This window comes from Gymnodraco acuticeps, unplaced genomic scaffold (assembly GCF_902827175.1).
Source record: "Gymnodraco acuticeps unplaced genomic scaffold, fGymAcu1.1, whole genome shotgun sequence".
Classification (NCBI taxonomy): Eukaryota; Metazoa; Chordata; class Actinopteri; order Perciformes; family Bathydraconidae; genus Gymnodraco; species Gymnodraco acuticeps.
The window spans coordinates 1,015,540-1,041,633 of NW_022990919.1; the positions used below are offsets into that span (position 1 = coordinate 1,015,540).

General features: G+C 41.1%; 1 protein-coding gene across 1 annotated transcript; it reads right to left on the bottom strand.

The window, feature by feature from the left end:
• Positions 1-1,714: 1,714 nt before the first annotated feature.
• LOC117558016 (keratin, type I cytoskeletal 13-like) lies at positions 1,715-19,226 on the bottom strand. Its single transcript, XM_034233976.1, has 9 exons — positions 19,164-19,226; positions 10,827-11,374; positions 9,935-10,017; positions 5,178-5,334; positions 4,618-4,779; positions 4,141-4,266; positions 3,659-3,733; positions 2,345-2,493; positions 1,715-1,924 (listed from the first exon to the last, which is right to left on the bottom strand). Exons 2-9 carry the CDS (start codon positions 11,247-11,249, stop codon positions 1,783-1,785), a joined length of 1,317 nt encoding a protein of 438 aa, XP_034089867.1. The 5' UTR covers positions 11,250-11,374; positions 19,164-19,226; the 3' UTR covers positions 1,715-1,782.
• Between the last annotated feature and the right edge of the window lie 6,868 nt (positions 19,227-26,094).

Below are 26,094 nucleotides of genomic sequence, written 5' to 3' on the forward strand. Positions count from 1 at the left end.
GTAGCTATTTTAACTACCTCTCAAACTACCTAAACTATTTATAGATATGTTTAGTTTTACTGTCGGGTCACTCATTACTGGATCCGCCAGCTGCATGATACTGGCATAATAGATTGCCCGATCGGGCAACCAGCAGGTGAGTGCTAGATGGCCCCGGGCCATCGGGCAGTCCTTAATGTCGAGCCCTGGGTTTTATCACTGCTACTTTGAATGATTGTGGAACATAGCCTGATAGTAAATACATATTAAATATATTTAATAAAGCAGTGTTAATTAATGGGAAAATGTAATAGTTTAGTTGGAATCGGGTCTAAGATACATGTTATTGGTTTAGAAGAAAGAATAATTGAACTCATGGGAGAAAAGCATTCTAAATTCTAGTGTTGTATTAGACCTTACATTTCCAGGAGCTGATGATAACACTTTACAGATAGAAGGCAGGAGGTGATTAATGTTGTTTCTATAGAGTAATAATGTTATCATTAAAAAAGCACATAAAATCATTACTACTGAGTGCTATAGGAATAGAAGGCTCAATAGAGCTGTGGCTCTCTGTCAGCCTGGCTACAGTGCTGAAAATAAATCTTGCATTATTCTTCTTCTCTTGTATTAATGATGAGTAATAAACTGCTCTCGCTTTACGGATTGCTTTCTTATAGTCATTGAGATTATCATGCCAAATTAAACAAGATTCTTTGAGTTTAGTTGAATGCCATATCCTTTCAAGTTTTTGACTGTCTGTTTTTAAACACACACTAACAATTATAACAGCAACTTTTGTCTCTTTGTAGAAACTTTGTGTTGTGTTTAGTGATGCACTCTCGGTACAATGACATAAATTCTGGTACAATCACATTTGAGTTAACCTGTTAAGCCCCAAGGTCCCCCTCGGTGGGTCCTTTTTTTTCACGACACTGTGTCTCAGGGGATCTTAATATTTAAGAACCTATTAATGTGTTATACCAGATTAACGGGAATAATCTCAGCTAACTGACGATACAAACCATTTTTACCAAAACAAAACACAAGTCTCATAAGAAGCATCTAAATGACCCCTGAGCGAAAAATGCTAACGCACTTTGGCACAGAACTCAAGATAAAAGATACCCTTATTACTTATCGTAGCTGCACATACAAGATATCCGATTAAAGCTGAGGTTCCACAGATTATTTAGGTATATATATCATCACTGAGTGATCTAAACTCGCGACAGGGGAAGCAAACTCAGACATCACAACACGTACCTTTACGTAGCTTTTACGGGAGATCGTCTCACCGTAGCTGTCAATCTGATCAAAAGACGTGTTCAATGGCATTAAAACGAGAAAAAACGCGGCTGAATCGGTTAATCCATAGGTTGATAATGTTTCTGTGTAATACTTTTTTTTAATTTATAATCCATAATTCCATTTTTATGTAATAATCGGAGAGTAAAAGTTAGCTGCTAATGGTAGCCACCAGAGTTATCACTGCTTCCGGTCTTGGCTATGTGGCAGTCTCACACACACACATTACCAAATAAGGAGTATGTGGGAGTTCCCCTCGATTCCATTGGCTCTGACGGTTAGAAAGAGATGTCAATCAGCAAAATCGAGCAAGGGGGGCCAGAGATAGGTCAAATCCACCCAAATGACCCCAGAAGTGTTTTTTTTGTACTAAATCTCTCTAAAAAGGTCACCCCACTAACAATAAATATAGTTTGACAAACTGAGGTAAATTGGACTCTCTTTTATTGTTTAAGCATTGTTTGATGAAGATGTCCTTCGCTCCGCCGCTGAAGCTCAGTTGGCCAGTCTAGCGGCGGTAGACGCTGAGGTCGAGGAAGAGGAGGAAGAGACCACCTTTCCATCCACAACCTCCTCTACCACCACGATTGTCTTCGTGATGGTCCTTGAGGTTGAGGAGGAAGAGGAGGTGCTGACACTGCAGGTCAATCAGAAAACAGAACAGTGTGAGCTCAATGTATTATTATGCAGGTGTTTTTCAGATCTCACTTATTTGGTTAAAACATTTCTCGTTAATGTGTTTTATTTCCCAACATACTAAGCTTTCTCTAGAAGAATTCTGACTATAAATCAAAGGCAATATTCTGAGAAATATATTGAAGATTTTTCTCAGAATTCTGACTTTATTCTCAGAATTTAGAAAGAAAATTGATTTTGGTCAGATCTAAAAGAAAATGCACATGACATGAGGCCCCAATCCTCTTCTGTACTTCTCCACACTGCACAGAACACCTATTTATTTACTAAATAAATGTCTCTTTTAGAAGACAGGGCCATAATGCCCCTCTTGCTTCCAGGTGCGCAGCGAACACCTGAGCCTCCTCCAGCCGCGTCTCACCTGCTGCTGGTCTCTCCGTCCAGCAGCCTCCTGTACTCGGCGATCTCCATCTCCAGGCGGGTCTTGATGTCCAGCAGCATCTGGTACTCCTGTCCCTGCCTCTCCAGGTCAGCCCTGAGCTGCATCAGCTGCTCCTCCATGCTGCTCACCTGTACAGATAACGAGAATGACAGGTTAAACACTCCATATGTTTTGCCACTAGAGGGCACTCTATCAGAACAAGAGGAACATATAAATGATGTCAGTAAATACCCCATTGGCAAATGTCTGAAGCTTTTATGTGTCTTAAAAAAGGTGGTTGCTAACAGGCAATGTTGGGACAGTTACTTTACTGAGAATTTAAATATTAAAGCAATTTAACCAGATTACTTTCCGTAACTTTTGAATAACCTTAATATTAAATGCGATGCAAATAAATACAAGATGAGATGGTTTTTACTTAAGTGTATTTTGTAAGACAACAGAACAATGTGACCTTAGAAAAGAAGAAACCAAGATGTATTATTTAGTATGAAAAATGTGTCCTCTGCTCACAGAGATTTCATTTATAGGAAAACCTGCCTTTCATTAAGCATGTTCAGGCAGTAGCACGTACTACAGTTTAAAAAAGCAGAAATAAAATAGAGTAACATTGTAATCCTGCTAGTAATCACAGTAATCTGATTACCGGTATGTAACTGTAAGGGAAAACAGTTACCTTTTTTTGTATCCTGATTATGTAATCACATTACATGTAATCAGTTACTCCCTAAACCTGCAAACAGGCGGCTAAATGGGAATACTGCTGTGACTCAATTGGTAAACGTCCCTTAGTACACTGCATGTGGATCACTGTGAACATTTGTGCAGTGCCTGAAATTCGACCTTGCTCGACTAAGTTTTCTCAAACGCACACGGTTGTTGTGCCCTCACAGGAAGTGACAATCGCTGCTGTTATGTTACCAGTACCATATCATTAAAGACTGCTCAATTAAGCCTATAAAATAACTCATTTTTGACACCAGTATAGGGGTACCTAAATAGTGAAAAAACCCACAAATTATTTTATAACCTTTGTTGGTTTAGCGCTAACCACAAGTTACAGCAATCCCGGATAGTCGTGTAACTTCCATTAGGAGGTCTCAAGAAGTGAGGATTTATCAGATTTATATTCTCCTTAAATGTCCCCAGTAGGGAGTCTTCTCCAACTCATCATCACCTTGATTCAAATGACACGTATCTCTTAAACATTCAGAATGTAACTACCCGACTCACCAAATAGATACTTTTGAATACAGAAACATTACATATTATACTTTAGTGTTCCAGTCTTACCTGCATCTGGTATTGGGACAGCTGCATGGAGAAGCGGACCTGTATTTCGGCCAGAGATGCCTCCATAGAGCTTTTCTGCAAAAACAGAGTTATTGTTTCAGATTAATATCTATGTATATTTCAGCTGTATTATTTATGTATGAAACAGTACGCCCAGTGGTATACAAGGTTATTCAAATGAGCTCCATGCTTATCAGCTGAAACATTGAGTCGATTAACACATTAATGCATCAAAAATGGAGATATAACAACATTTCTTTTGTATTCTGCAGAATTAGTTTGACTTTTGGTACATTTACTGCTAATATTATTATCTACTTGAGTAGCAATTTTAATGTATGACTTTAACTTTTAAGAAAGAAAATCATACAATTAAAAACAAAGCGAGGATATGAAAGTAAAAGTAGCGCAAATAGTTGTCAATACAAAATAAAACAAAGTGATATAAATGAGATCGAATTTGAATGCACAGGGACACTCACATTGCTCAGTGCGGCCTGCAGGTCAACCTGCAGAGACTGCAGCATGCGTTTGACCTCCGACACCTCCGACCTGCTTGTATGCAGAGTCTCCGTCTGCGTCACCACCTCTTTGTGCAGCTCCTCCGACTGCGCGCACACACACACACACACACACACACACACACACACACACACACACACACACACACACACACACACACACACACACACACACACACACACACACACACACACACACACACACACACACACACACACACACACACACACACACACACACACACACACACACACACACACACACACACACACACACAGTCATTTTAGGTATCTTTGTAATAATTTTGTGTCTCTTTGTAGTAATATCTGCCTTTTTTAAGTCATTTTGAGTGTCTTTATAGTCATCTTATCGTTCTTTGTAGTTATTTTGTGCAACTTTGTGGTAATGTTGTGAAGGAAGTGAAGTCAGGGAGTTACTTTTGTCTGGAACCAGATCTCCAGCTCTCTCTGGTTCTTGGCGGTGACGCTTTCGTAGTACTCTCTGATCTCGGCCATCTCCTTATTGAGGTCGGGACCCTGAGCAGCTTCCACCTCCACGTGTACCTGGCCGCTCATCTGAGCATGCATCGCCAGCAGCTCCTACAGGGAAACAACAAGAAACAAGAGTTTACCTACTTCTATTTGTTATAGTCCACAATAAAATAACATGTTTATGGCTTTAAATGATCATTATAAGGTTAATGATAAATATAATGGCTATACAACAGTATTATTAACATTTCGATTGGTTCCCTACAAGCATTGATTTCACTTTACATTCATACAAATATACAAAATACATTCAAATTGATATACGTCCTGATCAGATTTGATTTATAATAAATATTACATAACAATGTATTTTTAATAATGCAGTACTTTTCAAGTTTGATTAAAGAGGCCTGGAAGAAAACACTTATTTATGACTTACATTTTTAAAAGTAGATTTTAACAGCGGTCTGTAATTAAATGAAGTTAGCTTTTTTGTGCTCTCTGACCTCTTCATGGTTCTTCCTGAGGAAGATCAGCTCCTCTCTCAGACCCTCGATCTGCATCTCCAGGTCGGACCGGCTCATAATCAGCTCGTCCAGGACTCTCTTCAGGCCGGCGGTGTCAGCCTCAACAGACATACGCATGGCCAGCTCGTTCTCATACCTGCACAGAATGACATAATAAATAATATTTTAAAATACATTTAAATAGATTTTGCTTCGATAACATGCCATTTGAAAGAAAGTATCCCAAACAACATTTAGGAGTTTATTTTACTAAATGTGTCTATTTGTGTCTATTTGGTAGCAGCACTAGTTGCAGTAGTTGTTGCAGTAGTAAATGTAAACGTTGCAGTAGTAGCAGTGCTGGTTATACTAATAGCAGCACTAGTTGCAGTTGTATCTTTAGCAGTGCTTGAATTGGAATGAAAAAGGTGCCAGTACTCTAAAATCAGCAACTTTTTCAAGTCAATTTTATATATACAGCCCACAAACAAGAATTTGGCTACTATAATGCTGGTGGGTTTGTCTCTTTACTACTGTATATTTTAGAAAGGTTCACTGTACTTAACATTTTTTATGATAGGCAGCGGATATGGCTAAAGCTCAGTAAGGTCAATATTAACTGAAAATATAGCAATCAAAGTCTAGATCTTCTGCTGAAGACACATGAAGCAGAGACCTTTCAGGTGAGAGCCCCTCTGGTGGTGTTCAACATTAATGACAAGGAAACAAAGCTCTGGTCAGAAGCATTTTTTATAAAAAGCTTTAACAAAATTAAGTATTTCTGTACATTTTGAATGCAATCTAACTTTCCAACTCAGAAAACGAAAAACGAAAAAGTGCCAAAAGTCTTCTCACATGGCTGAGCTGCTTTGCAATATACTTCACCACTGAAGAGTACAAATATGTATAAAGTAAACTATGATGCAATCTAACTTTCCAACTCAGAAAAATGATAAAGAGCATGAACAAAGAACATGTAAAAACAAATGCAAAATTTGCACAATCTAAAATGAGAAACTGTAACTGCAAGTAACAAAGTCTGAGCCATGGTAAAGAGTTACATTGAACACCAAGCTGATCAGATAACTCCCTGGTTGGTCTGAAGTCCTTCTATCTCCAGGATCTGTACAAATCGGCACATTATGCCAAAAGTCTTCTCACTGGGTGAGCTGCTTTGCAATATACTTCACATTGTTAGAAAAGGCTCCAGAAGGCCTTGGGGACATCAGTATCAGGGTCTGGAGCTGGACAGGCTCTTTCATCAGCACTTCTCCTTCCCTTTGCCAGCCAGGACCTCACATACTGTTCCGGATTGAACTGTCCTAGTGATGGTCCATTACATTTAATGAAAACCAGGCTGGACAGTCGGCTGACAGAGAGAGCATTCATTTTTGCAGTAAGGATATCGTTCATGCAGCTGAATGCCCGCTCACACTCACTAGTGGAGACAGCGATGGTTCGGACTGCTTTCAGTAGAGGCTTCATGGCAGCAGGTGTACGGGATGCCCTGGTTTCCTTGTATTCGCGAAAGCCCTGAACAGTCTCTCTTCTGTCCACTTTCAGCACTTCGCACAAACGTAGCACCTCTACGTCCCCATACTGTACGTCTAACTCCTCTTCAGGCCAACTTCCAGGATGGATAACTTTCATGTCCTGGATTAGCTGATTGTCCCGGGCCTCCCGGCCATGTAATGGGATTTCTCTTGTGCTGACATGAGAGGAGGTTGTGGAAGTCATTCTGTGTCTCAGATTCTCTACCATACTGCGGAAAAACTGACCTGCATGAATCTGTACAAGCCTGCCATTCTCACGCAGGGCAACACCCTTGAAGGACTTCTCAGCTAGAGCTGTATGAACTGTAGTCATGTGTGGGCCAGGCATGGTGACCATGGGTTCAAAAACTCGTATTTCTCGAGTTAAGAGCCTATCTGCTGTAGGCAGTGTCATCTCTCTTTTTTGGAGTTGCCGAGAGAGGTCGCTGAGCTCTGTGAGCGCATCGTACATCAGTCCCAGATTGCTGACAAACGTTGCAGATGTGAGCACATCATCCAGGCCCTTGTACTTTGCTCTGTCTCTGGAATCCCTGCTCGTGTCGTTTGCAGCATTTGTGAAGTGATCATGAAGCACTCGGTAGTTTTCCCAGACTGCTCTGACGCTCCTTTCACTTGAAGCCACCCAGCGGATGGACAAAACACGCCCTATCACCAGGAGACGCTGTCCGACTGCTTGCGCACACTGCGCTAACTGCCTCTGATTTTTGGGGGAGGCATGGAACAAGGAATAGAGTTTGTCAAAAAAGATCTGGAAATGATTGAGCCCTGAGACCTCCTTGACCACATCCCCAACTGCCAGCTCTAGACGATGATTGGAGCAGTGCCACACAAACAGGCTTCGGAATTTACTACACAACTGGGTAGCAACGCCTGTTCTCTTCCCTAGCATGACTGAAGCCCCATCACATGCAAAAGAAACGAAACACTGACCTAAAAAGTCCTCGTTAAAATCTCTTCCAAGACACTCCATTAACGCCTTTGTGATGTCATCAGCCGTTGTTCCATCCAACTCGATCAGCTCCCAAAAAAACGTTTCGGGCTCAGCATCAGCTAATGCTGAGCGTAGACACACAACAAGCACCGTTTTACCACTAATAGTGGTAGATTCATCGACCAAAACACAGAGTTTTCTTTGGTTTTCTGTAATGTCTTTTGCCATTTTTTTCTTCAGCTCATGAGCTATGTGGTCGATGATTTCGCCACAGGTTTTATTGGAGTGCAAAACCCTGCCCACGTTCAGCCCATTCAGTTTCTGTAGATTCAAATCAATTGGCATGTCTGTGAATGGCCGGCTATGTTTGCCAATTTTATATGCTGTTCGAAAAACTCTGATAGTGGTGTCTAATTCAGATTTATGCATAGACTGCACTTGATGTTGAATAGTTTCACGTGAAGCAGATGTAAGGATGTCAGCAGCTTTTACATGGGCTTGTGATTCTTTATGTTCTTTGATTTTTTTTTTTCAGGCTAGCTTGTTGTTTGCCCTTGTCAACACCGAAATGAGACACTGCACACTCACCCCATTCAGTTGACAGTTTCAGTCCTTGTCCAGTGTGTATTCCCAAAGATTTGACATCTCTGCATATCCGACATCCTAGCTTCTTATCTTTAAGAAGGAGCCATGCATTGGTCTTGCAAAAATATTGCACCTGGTCCGTTGTCCAGCAGTCAGGTGCATCGCTTTGCCCGGTGTTGGTGGTGGCAGTTGCGCCAGCAGCAGCTAACGTTAGAGGCTCTGGAGGAGGCGGCGGAGCTAGTGCTAATGCTAATGCACTAGAACTTGGAGCAGGAGGATCAACCAAAGAAAGCTCCCCATCAGACACAATTTCCAACACGGGAACAGCATTCTCTGTATTTGAAGTTTCTTCCGGCGACAACCGCTGTCTTTTTGCACTTTTATTAATCCACGCTAACATTTTAGAAATGCTCATTTGTGACGTGACTTGCTTTCCTTCTCTCGGGGGCGTGCCTGCTCTGTTCTATCACTCTACATAGCCACCCACTGGGTTGGAGTTGCACTGCATAAACACAACACACGTGCATCTAGGTATGTAAATTGTAAAGCATTAAAACATGGTTTTACTAACAGTTTTCAGTATGTTGTTACTTCGGCATTATTATTATTATTATTATTATTATTTTGAAACGTGTATTACTATTAAATCACGGTCAAATAGGTTAATTTTGACATAGTCGTTTCCACCACAGTATTTACATGGAGAAGATAAGCCCCGCCCCCTCTCCAGCACCTTCTGTTTGAATGACAGGAGTAAACAGCTGACAGCCGCTGTGAAACTCCAGCGGTTAGAGCGATGAGAATGTCCGTTCGGCACCTCATGACGCATCTACTGAGTACCGGGCGGCTGTATATATATATATATGGATGTATAATAAGAACAGCGGGAGAGTGTTGAGTACTGGCATGGTGCATGAGTACCGGAGTACCGCCAGCATGCCGGTACTGAGCAAGAAGTGCCGGTACTCCATGGGTCAGAACCAGAAGTGCCGGTACTGCGTACTGGTGAGTACCGGCCCAATTCCAGCACTGATAGTAGCTGCTGTAAAAGATGCAGGTATTAGATGCATAAGATGCTGCAGTAGCCTTATTTGCTGTTGTACAGTAGTAACACTACCAGTGTAGTTGTAATATAAGCTGTTATATTTGAAGTATTTGTGTTAGTTGTAGTTGTAGTACTATCTTTTGCAGTATTAGCTTTGTTAGCTGCAGCAGTGGCTAGCTTTATTAGTTACAGTATTAGTATTAGCTTAGTATATTAGCTTAATGAGCTGCGCTTTGTTAATTGTGGTAGTAAGCTAACTATGTTAACAGTTAGCTGCAATATTATATATTAGCTGCAATATTAGGCTAGCTTTATTAGCTGCAGTAGTTTTCTTTTTGTTTACTTTAATCAATAGTATTAGCTGCAGTAGAAGCCTTATTAGCTAGTAGTTCATGACCTTCGTCAGTTTAGACCTGATCAACCTGTATGAACGTGTCTTCACACCTGTTCAGTATCAGTGTTAGTGGGGAAGGTAAACAGGTGTCAGTTGACTGACAGGTGGCAGCAGCAGGCTGTCAGCCCACTCTTAAAACTGGTTCTAATTAACACGCTTCTGATATTTTACAGAATCATTCATGCACAATTTAACATGTGTGTGTGTGCGCGCGTGTGTGTGTGTGCACGTGCGTTTGTGCGCTCTCACTTGGTCCTGAAGTCGTCTGCAGCCAGCCTGGCGTTGTCGATGGTGAGATGAATTGTTCCGTTCACACTGATGGCGCCGTGAATCTAGAAAAAAAAAACAGTTTATTTTAAAAATATACACAATATTCATCTTCTGATGGAAGGTATACACATGAGTAACACATCTAAAGTGCATACACAAAGCTATATCTGTTTTCATTTATTAAAGATCCTAATACATCTCCCCCCACTTCCATTAGTTATTTCATGTCTTATAATACCACTACTACAGTTGTTGCTTTAATAAATAAATAACACTGTTTGCTAGTGACGTACAGTATATATAACATGATCAGATGACAAAATAAAAAGTAATTTATAGCCACCCAGATTATAATGGAAAACATTATTACATTATAATCACATAGTTTGTATATTATTTTGTAAGTGATAAAAACTGAGTAATATGATATAATAGAACAAGACTTGGATTTACTACGTTTATTGAGGTAAAGGATATGAGTACACTGCATTTACAGTTACCCTACTTAGTACTACAGTATCACTAGTGTAATTTTGTGATACTTGGCTATTTTCCACCCATATACCTTTGTTACTTCTGAGTCGTCAGAATCAGAGATACTGCATTGTATTCCTGATTTCAAAACAGTTGCTCTATTTAAGAATAAAACCAAATAAAAAACATGTTTATAAAAATAGAGATGTTCAAGTAAAAAAGTGAATATTGTAATGCAATTTGTAAAATCAATAATTAAATATCGTTGTCATATATTACGATTTTTTTAATACAAATAACACTTAAGAGTTAGTGAACTATGAAGATTTTGTTATACTTTCATGTATTTAAAAGGATTTTGGGCCAGTACTTTTCCTGCATTATCTGAGAATAGTACCTTGGCGGTGAGTTCTGCGATGGTGGCGGTGAAGGCTCTGTGGTCTCGGGTGCTGGGGCCGGCCTTGCTCTCCAGGAACTGTCTGATCTTCAGCTCCAGCTCTCCGTTGGTCTTCTCCAGGCTGCGCACCTTGTCCAGGTAAGTGGCCAGGCGGTCGTTCAGGTTGTTCATGGTGGCCTTTTCATTCCCAATGACACTGTCATTCATGCCAGCCATGCTGAAGCTCGTGCTGCCGTAGCTGCCGCCTCCGCCACCACCTCCTCCCATGGAGATGCTGCCGTAGCTGCCGCCACCGCCTCCTCCCATGGAGATGCGGCTCCCTTTGCCTCCCGCCCCGCCGTACACGCTGCCCGCCCTCATGCCAATCATGGTGCCACCGGAGGAGCTCCGCATGGAGGAAGATGAAGAACGATGGAAGGACATGATGTCTTTGTGCAGGCACAGAGAGGAGAGTGAAGGGCTGCAGCACGCGCCTCCTTTTAAACCTTCAGCTCCATCAATCCCTCCACAGGTGCAGCTCTGACAGGTATGCACAGGAAGCGTCTCCTCTGTGGGTGAGGCCAGGTATGGTCAGAGAAAAATGTAACCTTTAAAGAGATGCACACAGGCGTGACAATGCATTTTTGCTGTGTATCTCTGTCAGGGTGTTGCTCTGTGACCTTTGCAACTTATTACCCAGCAGCAGTGGTGGGAAAAGTTCTCAGATCTTGTTCCTTAGTAAAAGTAGAGGTACCAGAGTGTAGGAATACAAGTAAAAGTACAAAAGTATTACCATAAAAATATACTTAAAGTACCAAAAGTAAAAGTACTCATTGTGCAGATTGGCCCTTTTCAGAATATATGCTATGTTTTATAATGATTGATCATGAAAGTGTTCTCAAAGCTGGTAAAGGTGCAGCTATTGAATGACTTTGTATACTGCAGGGTAGGGCTGTGCGATTATGGCAAAAATCATAATCACGATTATTTGGTCAATAATTGATATCACGATTATTTTGACGATTATTCATTGACCATTTATTGAACTTTAAAACAAATAATATTTTACCAATAAACAAGATCAATAAATGTGTTGGAGCGCACTTCCAAAACCATACTAAACATATATTATTAATATGATACATACAAATAAATTAGACCAAAATAAATGAAATTAAATATGTTGCAGTGCACTGTCACAACCTACTGAAAACTCCTTAACATATAGCCAACATTTTGGTAAAACATATTCAACATATTCCACTCAGTTAAACGTTGAAGGCTGGCCAACCGTCATGGTCCAGAAGTAACAGGAAATAAATGTTGAACTACAATTTAAGACCAAATAAAAATGTTTAGGCCACCATGGCAAATGCTGGTAGGGCTGCTCATGTCATCTCTTAAAGATTTTTTGCAAGAAATACCAGGCTGTTTACATGATCTGGTTTCAGAGATGAGCGCAGGCAGGTGACAATATTGCCACCTGTACTGAAGACCCTCTCTGAAGAGGAACTTGTGGCAGTGCTGCCACATATGACACAGGAAAAAAAGAAAAGACTCTGAAGAACCCTTTCTTTGCCATTATATAAAAATAGTGTTGCTACAAAAGTATAAATTAGGCTTACTAATAAGACAACTCAGATCTGAAGCTACACAGTAATCTGCTGCAGCAACAGTGCAATAAAAAAGACAACATTAATATAATCAAACCCATTTTTTGTTGCATTTTATTAGAGTATAAAAATAAATGCCTTTAAAATAGGATGCAAGCAACACTAGTTTCTGAACTGATAGACTATAATCAATTTAAACAGAACAGATCTTAATGTTTGCATTCTTATACCATTTTGTACAATAATTATCATGAATAAATTCAAACAAACTAAAACTTACAGCAGATTAATAACGGTATCTAAATTGAGTTTTTATTATATCAAAAACTTGTTGAAATGCTGCTGTTATTTTTACTGTCCCACAAAAGCGCGTCGCAGCCTCCAGGAAAGCTTCTTTCACAACTTCGCCGTCTTCGAAAGACTTCATGTGTTTCGCAAGAACGTGACTGACACGATAAGATGCTCTGGTAGCAGCCTTGCTCTTGTTGTTGGGCCTGGTGAAAATGGACTGCTGTGCATTTAGCTGTGCTCTCAGGCCCCTCCCCTTTTGGAGCGTAGGGCAGAATTAGGAGGGAATTCCGTCTCGTAGCGTTTGTGCACTGTTTTGAAATGCCGCTCCTAAATTACCCTTCTTCGATAAAGCCACGCTCGCATTGCAGATGAGACAGATGGACTTTGAATTGGAATAGATACAAAAATAATGATCCTCCCACTTGGAGTGCAAATTATATATTTTGGGCTTTTTTGCTTCTGCCATAATTGCGGTCTTGTGTGTGTGCGGACTGTCACTCCTGTTGACCATCCATGCTGTTGACACGGACAACGTCGGCGAACTAGTGCACTGCTCACCAGCCACGCCCGGACAGTGAGGCCGGCCAATCACAAAGCTTTGATGCGTTCAAGTGCATTATTCTGGCACGGGAACATTATGTTACAGGACATTAACGATAAAACAGAATATTGTTGTTCTATTTTTAGACACATCTCGCGATCGACTGGGAATCTCCCCGCGACCCTTCTTTTTAACTAGTTGCTGCTCTTGTTCTGACATCTTCGCTTGCGCTGAACACTCACAACACATGTCACTCCCACGTGACCGAGTGGGCTTTTAGGGAGGGGCGAAAGCGCACCCAGCAAAATAATCGTATTTTGTCAATTATGCTGTTTTCCTAATCGTCGCAAGCCATAATCGTAATCGCGATTAAAATACGATTAATTGCACAGCCCTACTGCAGGGTAGCTTGAGGATTTACTCCAGGTGGAACTAAAGTCTGATTCAACACTTGATTATATTTCACATCATTAATAAAGTAACTGTAAAGTAACTGAATATATTAAATAAATGTAGTGGAGTAAACTACTCCATTTACCTCTGAATCTTAGTGGAGTAGAAACAAAAAGTAAACATAAAATGGAAATACTCAAGGAAAGTACAAGTATCTCAAAGTTCTACTCAAGAACTTGAGTAAATGTGCTTTACCAGGTCTGCCCAGACGGCATCTGGACTTTACTCTATTTGAATATTTCGAAGTTGTCCCAATGTACACTTACCACATTTCATCCCAGACTGACAGACAGATGTTGACTATGTGTACATTGCGTTTAAATGAGCCACTGCATATTGAGTACTTTTGACAAGTACATTTTGCTGAAGTAATGCAGGACTTTTACCGGTATTGGAGTATTTTCTGTTGTTAAAAACAATTCAAGTTAATTTAGCTGATAATGCTGGTGCACTATTTTTGTGTATTCCATAGATGTCCCTTACGCTTGGGACATGTCCCCTCCTGTTTTGTTGTTGATTGTTCCTTAAAAATAGCATGCACAAAGCTTGTGACGAATGAGACTGCATTAAGAGAGGTTTATTTGCACAAGAGAACATGTTCAAACTACTGTTCCCACTTGGTGGGTGTATTTCTGGGGACCCAAGTGGTACAATTTGGACATGTGCCACATTTAATTTGAGGAGACTTTGCTATCCGTCTCTATTTTTTTATTCAAACATCTCTCCTGCTTTGCAGCAGCGGGGCAGGGTGAACAGCACGCTGCGCAGCAGCAGGGCACAGCCAGGCACCGCACTAATTGTATTGTGTGGGGTGCATTACACTAGTTTTTCTTAATTGGAAAAAAGTGTCTCACCAGTCACGTTCATGTTTGAGAGATTGATATTACTACTTTTTCTTAAGTGAAACATGTAAGTACTTTGTGAACCACTGCTTTAAGTGAAGCGGTGTATTCAGTTTCAAATTAAAGGTACATTCTGTCTTTACTTCGTACACTATATCACAGCTCCTAAAGTTGCAAACACATATGAATGCTTTTGTGTATCACTGTCAGTGTGTAAGGCCTTTATTAGCCTGCAGCTCCCTTAGACCTTTGCACTGTAATTACCCAGCACGCACTTGTACAAGCAGATCTGTCGAAACAGGTAGACAAAGATAAAGTTCAGACACTGAAAAGGTCATTAAAAGAATATTAAATGTCACCACACTTGTGGAATGAGGTAATCACACACTGACAGGAATCTAAATGTCACCAAGGGGAGGTTAAAGTAGCTGCTGAAGTCACGGCCCAATGATATTGAAAGAAGTCGGATAACTGCTTGTATCTCACAAAACACACAATAGAAACAGATTAAAATAAATATGAGTCTAGTTAAAGAGCAATGCATGGTTAGGTTTAAGTTCGGTCATTTTAATAATTTGCACAAAGACATTTTTAGTGTTTTCAGGTCACATTTGCAGGACTTTGCTGCATAATGGAAACATTGTTGTTTATTTCTTCTGTCTCAGAAACAAAGAGTGTTTTAAACTAAGTGCAGTGGCTGGGAAAGCATGGAGAAACTTTAGGAAGCAGTTTTTTTTCGGTAGAACAATAAAGACATCTTAAATATATAAAAAGAAAGTGCCTTTGACTTTTCTTTGTACTTCTTTGTGTCTGCATGTATCCTTATCCAAAAATAACCTCTAACTAAAATGTTTTTAGTCCAGGAAGTGCTCCTCTACAAAGAACATTGTGGGAAAAGGACAGATTGTTCATTGTGTGTCTCTTTGTAGTCATTTGTGTCTCTTTGTAGTCATTTTGTGTCTCTTTGTAGTAGTGTTAATTTCGTTGACTAAAACTATGACGAAATATGTTCGTCAACGACTTTTTTTTCCATGACGAAAACGAGACGATGACGAGACGGCACCGACGGCAGTAAACAATAACTGTAACGAAATCATCATGCAATATCGTTGACGAAAAGTTACGAGACGAAAATGTGGTTTACTAAATAAAAACTATGCCAAAATCTCTCTTTACTTTCGTTGACGAAAAATGAGGAGACGAAATAATATCAAAGATAACGTTACATCTCTGATAGTCCGTTTTTCTCCCAGCAGTTCCATTTCCGGTGCTGCGGCTGGGCAGCTGTGTGTCTGTGGTGCGTGCGGCGGTAGATTTTAATTACAACGGGCAGCGGCACACTAGCCTCATCCCAATACCCCTCCTCGACTCCTCTCTCCCCCTCCTCCGGGACTTGACCCGGAAATCGATCAAGACACTCCATTTTGAAGGACGTCCCAATAGCTGAAATGCACACGGAGGAGTCGAGGAGGGGTGAGGGAGGAGGGGTGCGGGAGTAATTGTGCGGGAGGAATTGTGCGGGAGGAGACGAAAGGGAGGATACACGCGAGCAGACTATGCGGAAGTGTTTTCACTACTCGCGTATAAAAGCCACGCCCCCACCTTCACAGCTGGTCGATTTCAACAGAGGAAAACCGACAACTGGAAGATGGGTGGAAAAGCGTCACATAAATGTATAAGTGCTCACAGCTCCGTGGGAATTATTATGTGCAATTCATTGCTAAAAGGCTTTCACATTACTATAATTATATTTTTATTTAAATGTAGGCCACATTTTACACCAAAACGGAACACAAAAGCAGGACCAACCATCATACATTGAATTCCTTGACTAACAAGAGAAAGATTCATTCATTTAAATAAATATTTAACAATAAATGGGCCGGTTCTAAGGGGTTATTCAGTTAAGCCCGATGAGAGGGGATACAGCTGTGCACATGTCATCATTAACAGACGTCGTTTAAAAGTGACGTTTGAGTGAACGAGGACGTCCCAATTAATACCTGAGGACTCCTCTGTCCTCGCGTCACCTCCTCGTGTCTCTCGCTCGCATGTTACAGAGGCGGAGCTAAGACGCAAGGAAGGGAAGCGAGTGAGGGAAAGGAGGAGTCGAGGAGGGGTATTGGGATGAGGCTATAGTGAACTGTCAGGAAGACTCGGGTCTAACTCATGAGCCTCATCCCAATACCCCTCCTCGACTCATCCTTTCCCTCACTCGCGTCCCTTCCTTGCATCTTTCCATTAATTGGGATGTCCTCGTTCACTCAAACGTCACTCTTAAACGACGTCTGTTAATGATGACATGTGCACAGCTGTATCCCCTCTCATCGGGCTTAACTGAATAACCCCTTAGAACCGGCCCATTTCTGGTTAAATATGTATTTAAATGAATGAATCTTTCTCTTGTTAGTCAAGGAATTCAATGTATGATGGTTGGTCCTGCTTTTGTGTTCCGTTTTGGTGTGAAATGTAGCCTACATTTAAATAAAAATATAATTATAGTAATGTGAAAGCCTTTTAGAAATGAATTGCACATAATTCCCACGGAGCAGTGAGCACTTATACATTTATGTGACGCTTTTCCACTCATCTTCCAGTTGTCGGTTTTCCTCTGTTGAAATCGACCAGCTGTGAAGGTGGGGGAGGGGCTTTTATACGCGAGTAGTGAAAACACTTCCGCGTAGTCTGCTCGCGTGTATCCTCCCTTTCGTCTCCTCCCGCACCCCTCCTCCCGCACCCCTCCTCCCGCACCCCTCCTCCCGCACCCCTCCTCCCGCACCCCTCCTCCCGCACCCCTCCTCGACTCCTCCGTGTGCATTTCAGCTATTGGGACGTCCTTCAACATGGCGTGTCTTGATCGATTTCCGGGTCAAGTCCCGGAGGAGGGGAAGAGAGGAGTCGAGGAGGGGTATTGGGATGAGGCTAAAATGATAGGAAAGGAGGTTTCAAACTTCCTTTATAACCTCCTTTAGCTTAGGAACCACTGGACCTCCCTTGACGAAAGGAGAGGAGAAAGTGCTGCCCCACAATGCCTTGCAGCCGCAGCATTTGCCGTCACACAACAGTCAGCCGTTCACGGAAACAACCGATTATGACCAAGAAATTATATCATGAAAGTTTCGGTGCTTATTAAGCTTTTTAAAACGTATGTGGTAAGTTGCCAAAGTGCTTTGATTTGAACGTTCATCAGTATTATAATCAAAAAGAGAAATATGAACGTTAGTTTTTACTGAAATTATCAAATAAAGTCAACATTTCACAGTCTTTACTGAGATGTGTGGGGGTTGTTCAACTTTTAAAAGATGTTTGAATGGTGATAGATGTTAACAGATTTTATTTATTTGTGATCATACCGTGTGTTAGAAATTAAAATCAATGTTTTAATGGCATAAAGTACCTTAAACATACTGTCAGTTTAAATGCTGTTTTATACTGAAAAACCAGAAGTTCTTGTGCACAACCAGTTGTTAAGCTTTTATTCTGAAAATCCTTCATCTCCGGTTAGCATTTAGCATGAGGCTAATATACCATTTACTATAGAGGTGAATTTAGCAGTGATATGATATGATGTTGCACACCGAAACCTACTGATTTCGACACTACAATTATAGACGTTGACATATTATTATTGTTGAATATTAAATAAAGGTACAGTTTATTGGAGTACGTTATTGTTTACAGATGTGGGTAGCATGTGACAACATCAGGAATGACCGGAAACCAAACTGCCGTGAAGTAGAATGTGTTAAATGAAAAGTCATGAAAGAGTTAAGGAGGAGAAAAGGCGTGTTTAGATATATATTGAATGTACAATGTATGTATCCTCTGATATGCGTAACAACGGACATTAAAACGTGGAGAGCCGGCCCGCAGGGAGGAGCCAGCAGAGGATATATAAACAGCGGGACCAGAGGGGTTCGGGCTCTCTTTTCTCCGCTAGCGAGAGCCAGACGACAGCTGCTTTTCTGTCTGATCATTTTCCTGTTTGTAACATTACCGTGCCAATTTCAACTTTCACAGAGACTCAATTAGTCTCCTTTTTAAAGCTTCTCTCCTGGACGCGAGAATAACCAACACAGATAACACGTGTGACCTGCTTGTATGTACTTACACAATAGGTGTACTGTTCTCTCTATGTGTTGTACTGTCTCAGTGTGAACATAGATTAAACAGCCAGCCAAACTCTTTTGAGAGCCAGGGAATGAGCAGCCATGCTCCTTTATTGACTTATTTGCAGTCCACTGACAGTAGTCAAACGGAGTGAAACTATACAAAAATAAGTTACAAGGCACTTAATGATCTCATACATGCAAGTGTAACATACACATATTAAGACATAGGACCAAAAGTGTAAACAAGGTAAATATAGCTAATGCTGGCTGTGCAATAAGCATGTGTACAGGCCATGGATGTATCATAAGAACGGTACAGGCTAGTATGGCTAACGCTAGCATGTATGCTAACGCTACCGTGTATGCTAACGCTAGCGCGAATGCTAACGCAAGTGCTAACGTATTTTCTCATGGTGTTTAAACCATTTAAACATCCCCTAATGTCATCACATAAACACAATACATGTTACTAATCCTTACAGTGTAAGTGTAAGGCTTACACTTACAGTCATTGCTTTCGGACGGAATTTCCCTTTTACTCTTCAGGTTCAGCTCATTGGAGTCTACTGCCATGCTATTCAGTTCACTTTCTCCTACTTCCTGTACCCGGTTTCCTGTCTAACCTTCAGTAGGCCCACACATTTTACAAATATATAAATGTGCAAATATGAAACATACAGGTCAATATCACCTTGCTATTGGTAGCTGAACTGTCAATACCCCAACACATATTCTTAGATATAAATACCTAATTTTGAATTATTTAGACACAATTAACACTTATAGTTTAATGTCTTGTTAATAAGTGTTATATGTATATGGTAGAATTACTATTCTTGTGGTACTACTGCCTTATTAGGCCCATATTGAGCAGAGCATATTAAGACCAAAACTCATGTACAACAACTTCCTTACTTGCAATAAATAAGCACTATTTAGAGGGTTATTGAGGAAAAACTCTCAACCAATGGCTTATTACTTGTAGAATATGGTCATGCAGAAAAAGGCATTATAAGTGTTTTATAATGACTAATAAAGAGCCAATATACTGCTAATATGCATGTTAATTAACAACTAGTTGATGGTTAATTTGTTTACCTTAATATAAAGTGTTACCATATATAAATAACAAACTGAAACCAATAAACTGGCATATAACAGTCTGAATAATCAGTATCAACGTAGCATCTTGTCTGCTTCATTCGACACGTTGAACCATCAGATCCTCCTTCGCACTCTCCAAGAACTTGGAGTTTCAGGCTCTGCACTTTCCCTCCTCATTGTAAGGGAAACTTCTGTGTAGCAATGCAGTGGGAGTCACCGACTCAGGAAGGAGACACGGGAGGAGCAGGAGCTTTGATGTCAAACACTGATGGTTTATTTGGAGTAACGGCCGGAGGATTCACATCACAAGTCCAAGAGCCAGAGGTTCTGACTTCACGGTAGAGTTGCCACGTCAATTCTAAAGAACTCTACCTCAGACCCATGTATTTAACTAGTTCTGAGAGCATCATCAAACTGCTGCATAACAAGATAAAATCATAACACCTCTATCAGCTGACGTCAACAGGCAGGAACATATAATCATAACACCTCTATCAGCTGACGCCAACAGGCAGGAACAGGGAGACAGAACACTGAGAGCACAGCAGCCAAGGTTACGAGGTGCGTGTGCTCAGTCAGGACAGTTTGAACTGATAAACTGGGTCAAAGTTATGGGCCTTGGAAAATATTTCCACAACACTCACCTCATACCTCAAAGACCGCACCTACAGGGTAACTTGGAGAGGGTCCTGAGTCCGACCCTTGTCTGTCCTTGGTCCCCTCCTCTTCTCTATGTACACAAACTCGCTCTGATCGGTCATTAGCCCGCATGGTTTTTCATACCACTGCTACGCTGACGACACCCAATTAATTCTGTTTTTTCCCCGTTCTGAAACCCAGGTCGTCGCACGCATCTCTGCTTGTCTAGCTGACATCTCTCAGTGGATGTCTGCTCACCACCTCAAGCTCAACCTTGACAAGACTGAGATGCTTATTCTTCCGGGAAAAGATTGTCCCACTCTTGACCTAACAATCAACATCGGCCCCTCTGTTGTTTCCCCGACTCAGACTGCAAGGAATCTGGGTGTGACCCTAGATAACAACATGTCCTTCACTGCAAACATCGCTGCTACAACCCGCTGCTGCAGATACACGCTTTACAACATCAGGAGGATACGTCCCCACCTGACCCAGAAAGCGACGCAGGTTCTGGTTCAGGCTCTCGTCATCTCACGCCTAGACTACTGCAACTCCCTCCTGGCTGGTCTAACTGCATGTGCCATCCGACCTCTGCAGCTCATCCAGAATGCAGCGGCTCGTCTGGTCTTCAACCTTCCTAAATTCTCCCACACCACGCCGCTCCTCCGCTCCCTTCACTGGCTTCCAGTAACTGCTAGAATCCACTTGAAGACACTGGTACTAGCGTATCATGCTGTGAATGGATCTGGCCCTTCGTACATCCAGGACATGGTTAAACTGTACACCCCAGCACGTGCACTCCAGTCTGCATCAGCCAAACGGCTCGCTGCACCCGCACTGCGAGGGGGACCCAAGTTCCCATCTGCAAAAACACGTGGGTTTGCTATCCTGGCTCCAAAATGGTGGAATGAGCTCCCCATTGATATCAGGACAGCAGAAAGCTTGCACATCTTCCGGGGTAGACTGAAAACTCATCTCTTTCGACTCCACTTCGAGCAATACAATTATTAACAAAGCACTTATATACTAACAAAGGGCTGGCTTATCTAAAGCCAGTTGAGTAGCACTTGAAATGTTTTTGCTCTATGAAACCTGATGTACTTATATGATTCTGTTTACTTCAAGTTTGTATCTTCTTGGTCGAATGCACTTATTGTAAGTCGCTTTGGATAAAAGCGTCAGCTAAATGCAATGAAATGTAATGTAATCTTTGACACTAACATGTTGAGCCATAACATGAGGCTAATGTGGGCTGTATGTTAACAAAACATCCACATATATTAACATTACATAACTATCATGCATAGTACCTTGACCTTTCTGACAGCATTCAAGAGGACAGCAGTTTGTTTTTTAGGCTCATCACCTTGGGGCAAGCCTTCATGCCATCCATTAAAGGAGTATTTTTTTAAATGCTTCCAAAGTTTTTAACATCTCTTTTGGATAGTTTAGACTCAGTGCATATAGTAGCCCCACAGGCACAGGCTCTTGACGCATCTGGGATTTGAGGGACTTCTGTTCCTTCAATCACTATTCTTGCATCCACACGCTGGTCATGTCAATCTTCAGCACCTCATTGCTAACTTCCACTTCACCATCCTGGAATAAGTAGATCATAAAATACATTTCAGTGTTTTTTGTGCAATCAGATTAGAAAACATTGCATTGTGTTTCAGGTTAACACAAGTTACAGTTTGATTTAAGCATTGTGTTTACTTACCAACCTTTCCTTGAAGAGATCCTCCTTTTCACGAAGACACACCACCAAGCAACGGATAGCAACCTCTCTTTTTCCACCAAATCATCCTTAAAAGGAGAACATTTTAATGTCGAGAAGGCTTGTTTGCAAAATAACTAACAACACATGCCGTGCATTGTCAGTTGTTGTTCATATTTATTTTAATCAGTTTTTATCAAATGTTACATTAATTCTAACAACAAAATATGTATAAATAAATATATACATACTGTATAACAAATAATGAACTTTGACTGCATCTGTGAAACAAAGGATACAGGAGGATACAAAAAGCTAGCTAATCAGTATGGTATACTATGCATGCTACTGTAGCTTAAAACAAGTAGCTGATACCTTACAGCTTGTGTTACACTGTATATGCAGTAAGCAGCTGTTGTAAATGAAGCTGAACAAAAATGGCTACTTACCAGGTAACTTGATAGATTATTAAGTTGAAATCCTGTTGTTCCACTGCTATCAAGTTTCCAGGATGAACGCAGATTGCTCCAACTCCACATGCGGTCTGGCAGAGTCCAGGCGTGGATTCAGGTTTGAAACTTTACCGTTGAAACTCAATAGATATGAGTTACTCTAACTTAGTATTTCAACATTACATTTGTTTTGTTATTTTTCAGTTTGACCGACTTAATAAAATGAGTTGTAAACTAGCTCAAATAAGTTGAGGTAAAAAACACAATTTCTTATGTTGAAAAAGTATTTTTTTTTAAGTGTAATCTACTACTCCCATGAATCATTTTTTAGTATATTTCCTTAGCACAACTGCATTCCCTAAGCATTATTTCTAATTTGTCAAAGAAAATAGCTTTTGCAGACGGTGGTCTGTACACTCCAATGAGAATGAAAGACATCTGTGGTGACATGCTAACATTAAAGAGCCTGTGACACGAGTTTCCCCCATCATCCAAACCTATCAATCTGAGTAAATATTGTCCCCTTGAAAACCGTTACTGAACTGATTTTGGATATTTGTACTTTGATAACCATTAATCTGCCCTTCAATGTTGACCATTTTCTGGATCTTCTCGGGGATTCTTCAAATCCCGCCAAATTATGTGTGACGTCATTGTGGGCCAAGCGCTCCAGCTGCACCGTTCAGGACTCCAGCATCTATCTGCATGAAAACGCACGATGGCGCACACAGCAGCAAGTGATGACAGCGATGACAGTTTAATTTTGAACGTGTCTGAGAGCTCATATGAGGCTGAAGGATCGGTTTATGTCTTATCTGTTAGAAGTTTAGGAATTAGGTGCGTCAATATGGGCGATCATACGGTCATGTAGCCAGTGTGGACTGGGACTAAAGATCATCCCGGGACTCTCGACCGGCCCACTTCGGTACCGCTAGTAAGTTGTCAACGGGGGGAGTGGGGGATGTGCTAGTGACTTATCCGACCGGCCCACTTCGGTACCGGCCTATCGGGATTCGTCCCGATGGCCAGTCCGCCACTGCACCCAGCCCAGCCCACGTAAACTGTCAACGGGGGGAGCCTCGCTGCAGGGAAACGGTGGACCTAGTGTCCCGATCGGAGTGGGAATAATAATAATCATAATCGGTGCATTTTATCCATTAATTTCCCCAACATTGTGGTAAAAAAACCACACGTTTAATCCATGTTGGTGTACTACAACTACAAAAAGCATCAGTTTGTTTTTTCATCAGGAAATGCAGACGGGCTCAAACAAACGATTTTTAATCATCATCCTCACCAGTGGCGGCCGGCCCATAGGGGCGCTAGGGGCGCCGCCCCATCTCTTCCCACATACAAAAAAAAATATTTAAAAAAATATTAAATAAAAAAAAAAAAATATTTAAAAAATATATATATTTTATATTTTTATATTTAATGAACAAGGTAAATATCAGACAATTGGTATCACTAAAATGTATAATCTACAATAAAATCTCGTTTAAAATTGTGTTACGATGTCTAAAGTTACTGATAAGTCACATGTTTCCTGCCTGGCCTTGCCCATGGCATTAGTTGATAATTACCGGGCGGAGCCCCCGAGCCAAACAGCAGCAACCAGCAAGTTGCAAAAGTCTCAATAGTAAACTGTGCCGCCGAAACATAATTTCAGCCAATCAGCGCTGTCAAATATTTTGGTCACGAGGGCACTCACGTTGGCGCCCACGTTGCTTACGTGCGTTGACGTGAGTTGTTTTTTAGACTCGTGAGTGACCAAGGTGACGCAGTATTTGGATGAGAATGGTGTGCAGGTGGAGTCGGCGGACCTCGGTCCGCACCCAATTCCGTGCAAGAGCTACTCTCCAATCCTTTCCAAAGGAGAAGTTTGGGAGATAAATTGATACTTAAAGACCTTGGACCGGACCAACCCGATTTGTATATATCACAGCAAGCTCGTGAAAAAGACAAAACGTATCAACGAGGCTTCTCACATGGCTAGCTGGATGCAAACGATGCAAACAGGTAAATGCTATCTTTTGTTTCCCATGCTTGCTCTTCAAACAGCCGGAGACAGATACGATCTGTTCAGAAACTAGACAAAAGTTACACAAATACAAAACACAGACTGTCTGTGTCATGGAGAATACAGTCGCTGGTTTATTTATGTCTGTATAGGCCGTTGTTGTGAGTGTGGACGGTCGGAGCATATATAACGTTAGCTTAGCCAAGCTCCATTCAGAAAACAAGCATTCTAAAAGGTTTTTCGCCTGCCGTCTGTCTGCAGACTTGTCAAAGCATTAATTCATGGTTTTTACTAACCGGTATCAGTATGTTGTTACGTCGGCATCATTTAGAAACGTGTATTACAATTTAATCACAGTAAAATATGTTCATTTTGTTGTAGTTGTAGCTCCCGAGCCAGCGCGTCTTGTTTGAATGATGCGAGTAAACACATCTGGCAGCCGCGGTGAAACTCGAGCGACTAGAGCGATGCGATAGGAGCGTTTAGAGCGAAGCGAATATTCGCATCGCGTCCGGTCTGAACGCAGCATTAAAGTGAGCTCCGCGCTGCACTGGAAACGCGCCATTGCATCACCAGAAGTCCTAATTTAAGGGGTCATTTCTCCCAAAAAAAATGTGTTTACTCACTATATCAACAGCCCCACCAACAATATTTTCCACCAGCCGCCACTGATCCTCACGATCATTTAATGTATCATATGTTCGCCGAATTGACATGAAAGCACTAATAAATGTAGTTTCATCCACTTGAGTTTACAACTACAAAAATAATCGATTTGTTTTTATATTACATCCGACGGGAGGAAATTCAGCAGCTCTCACTACCGATTTTTAATCCTAATTTAATCATCATCTTCACCACGATCATTTATGTTTATGTTCGCCGAATTGACATGAAAGCACTGACACATATGAATATACTGTAGTCAACTTCATTAAAACGTTTTTAACGAGCCTAAACTCAGTAATTCACCATTTCTACGCATGACAACACACTTTGTCCGTGTTTGGCTCTCTCGCCGCACAGTGAAGCATTCCCGCATTGACGTCACTTCCGGCTTCCCCCAAAACTTCAAAATGAGTCGAAGGAATTTCCCCGCGATGTTCGAAATTATTGATATTTATCGGAACGGTATCGCACCTTCTTTTTTAAGCTGACGGTTCGAGATGACTAGTAGCCCAATATGTCATTGCACAACAGTTGTTGGGAGGCTGTCACAGGCTCTTTAAGACAGATATGCTCAAGCTCATTCTCTCGAGGAGTGTATCTTTAGATAATTTGTTTCGTAGATTCTTTGGGCCGAGTACAATAACTTCAGTTTTGTCCGTGTTAATATACAAAAATGTAAGGTCATCCAAGTTTTTAATTCTTAATTGCTGTTTTTTATTGTATTATGATGATTGTTTTCATCAGGCTTGAGACATAAATATAATTGTGTATCATCTGCATAACAATGAAAATGTACAGAGTGGTTCCTTATAATATTGCCTAACGGAAGTATATAT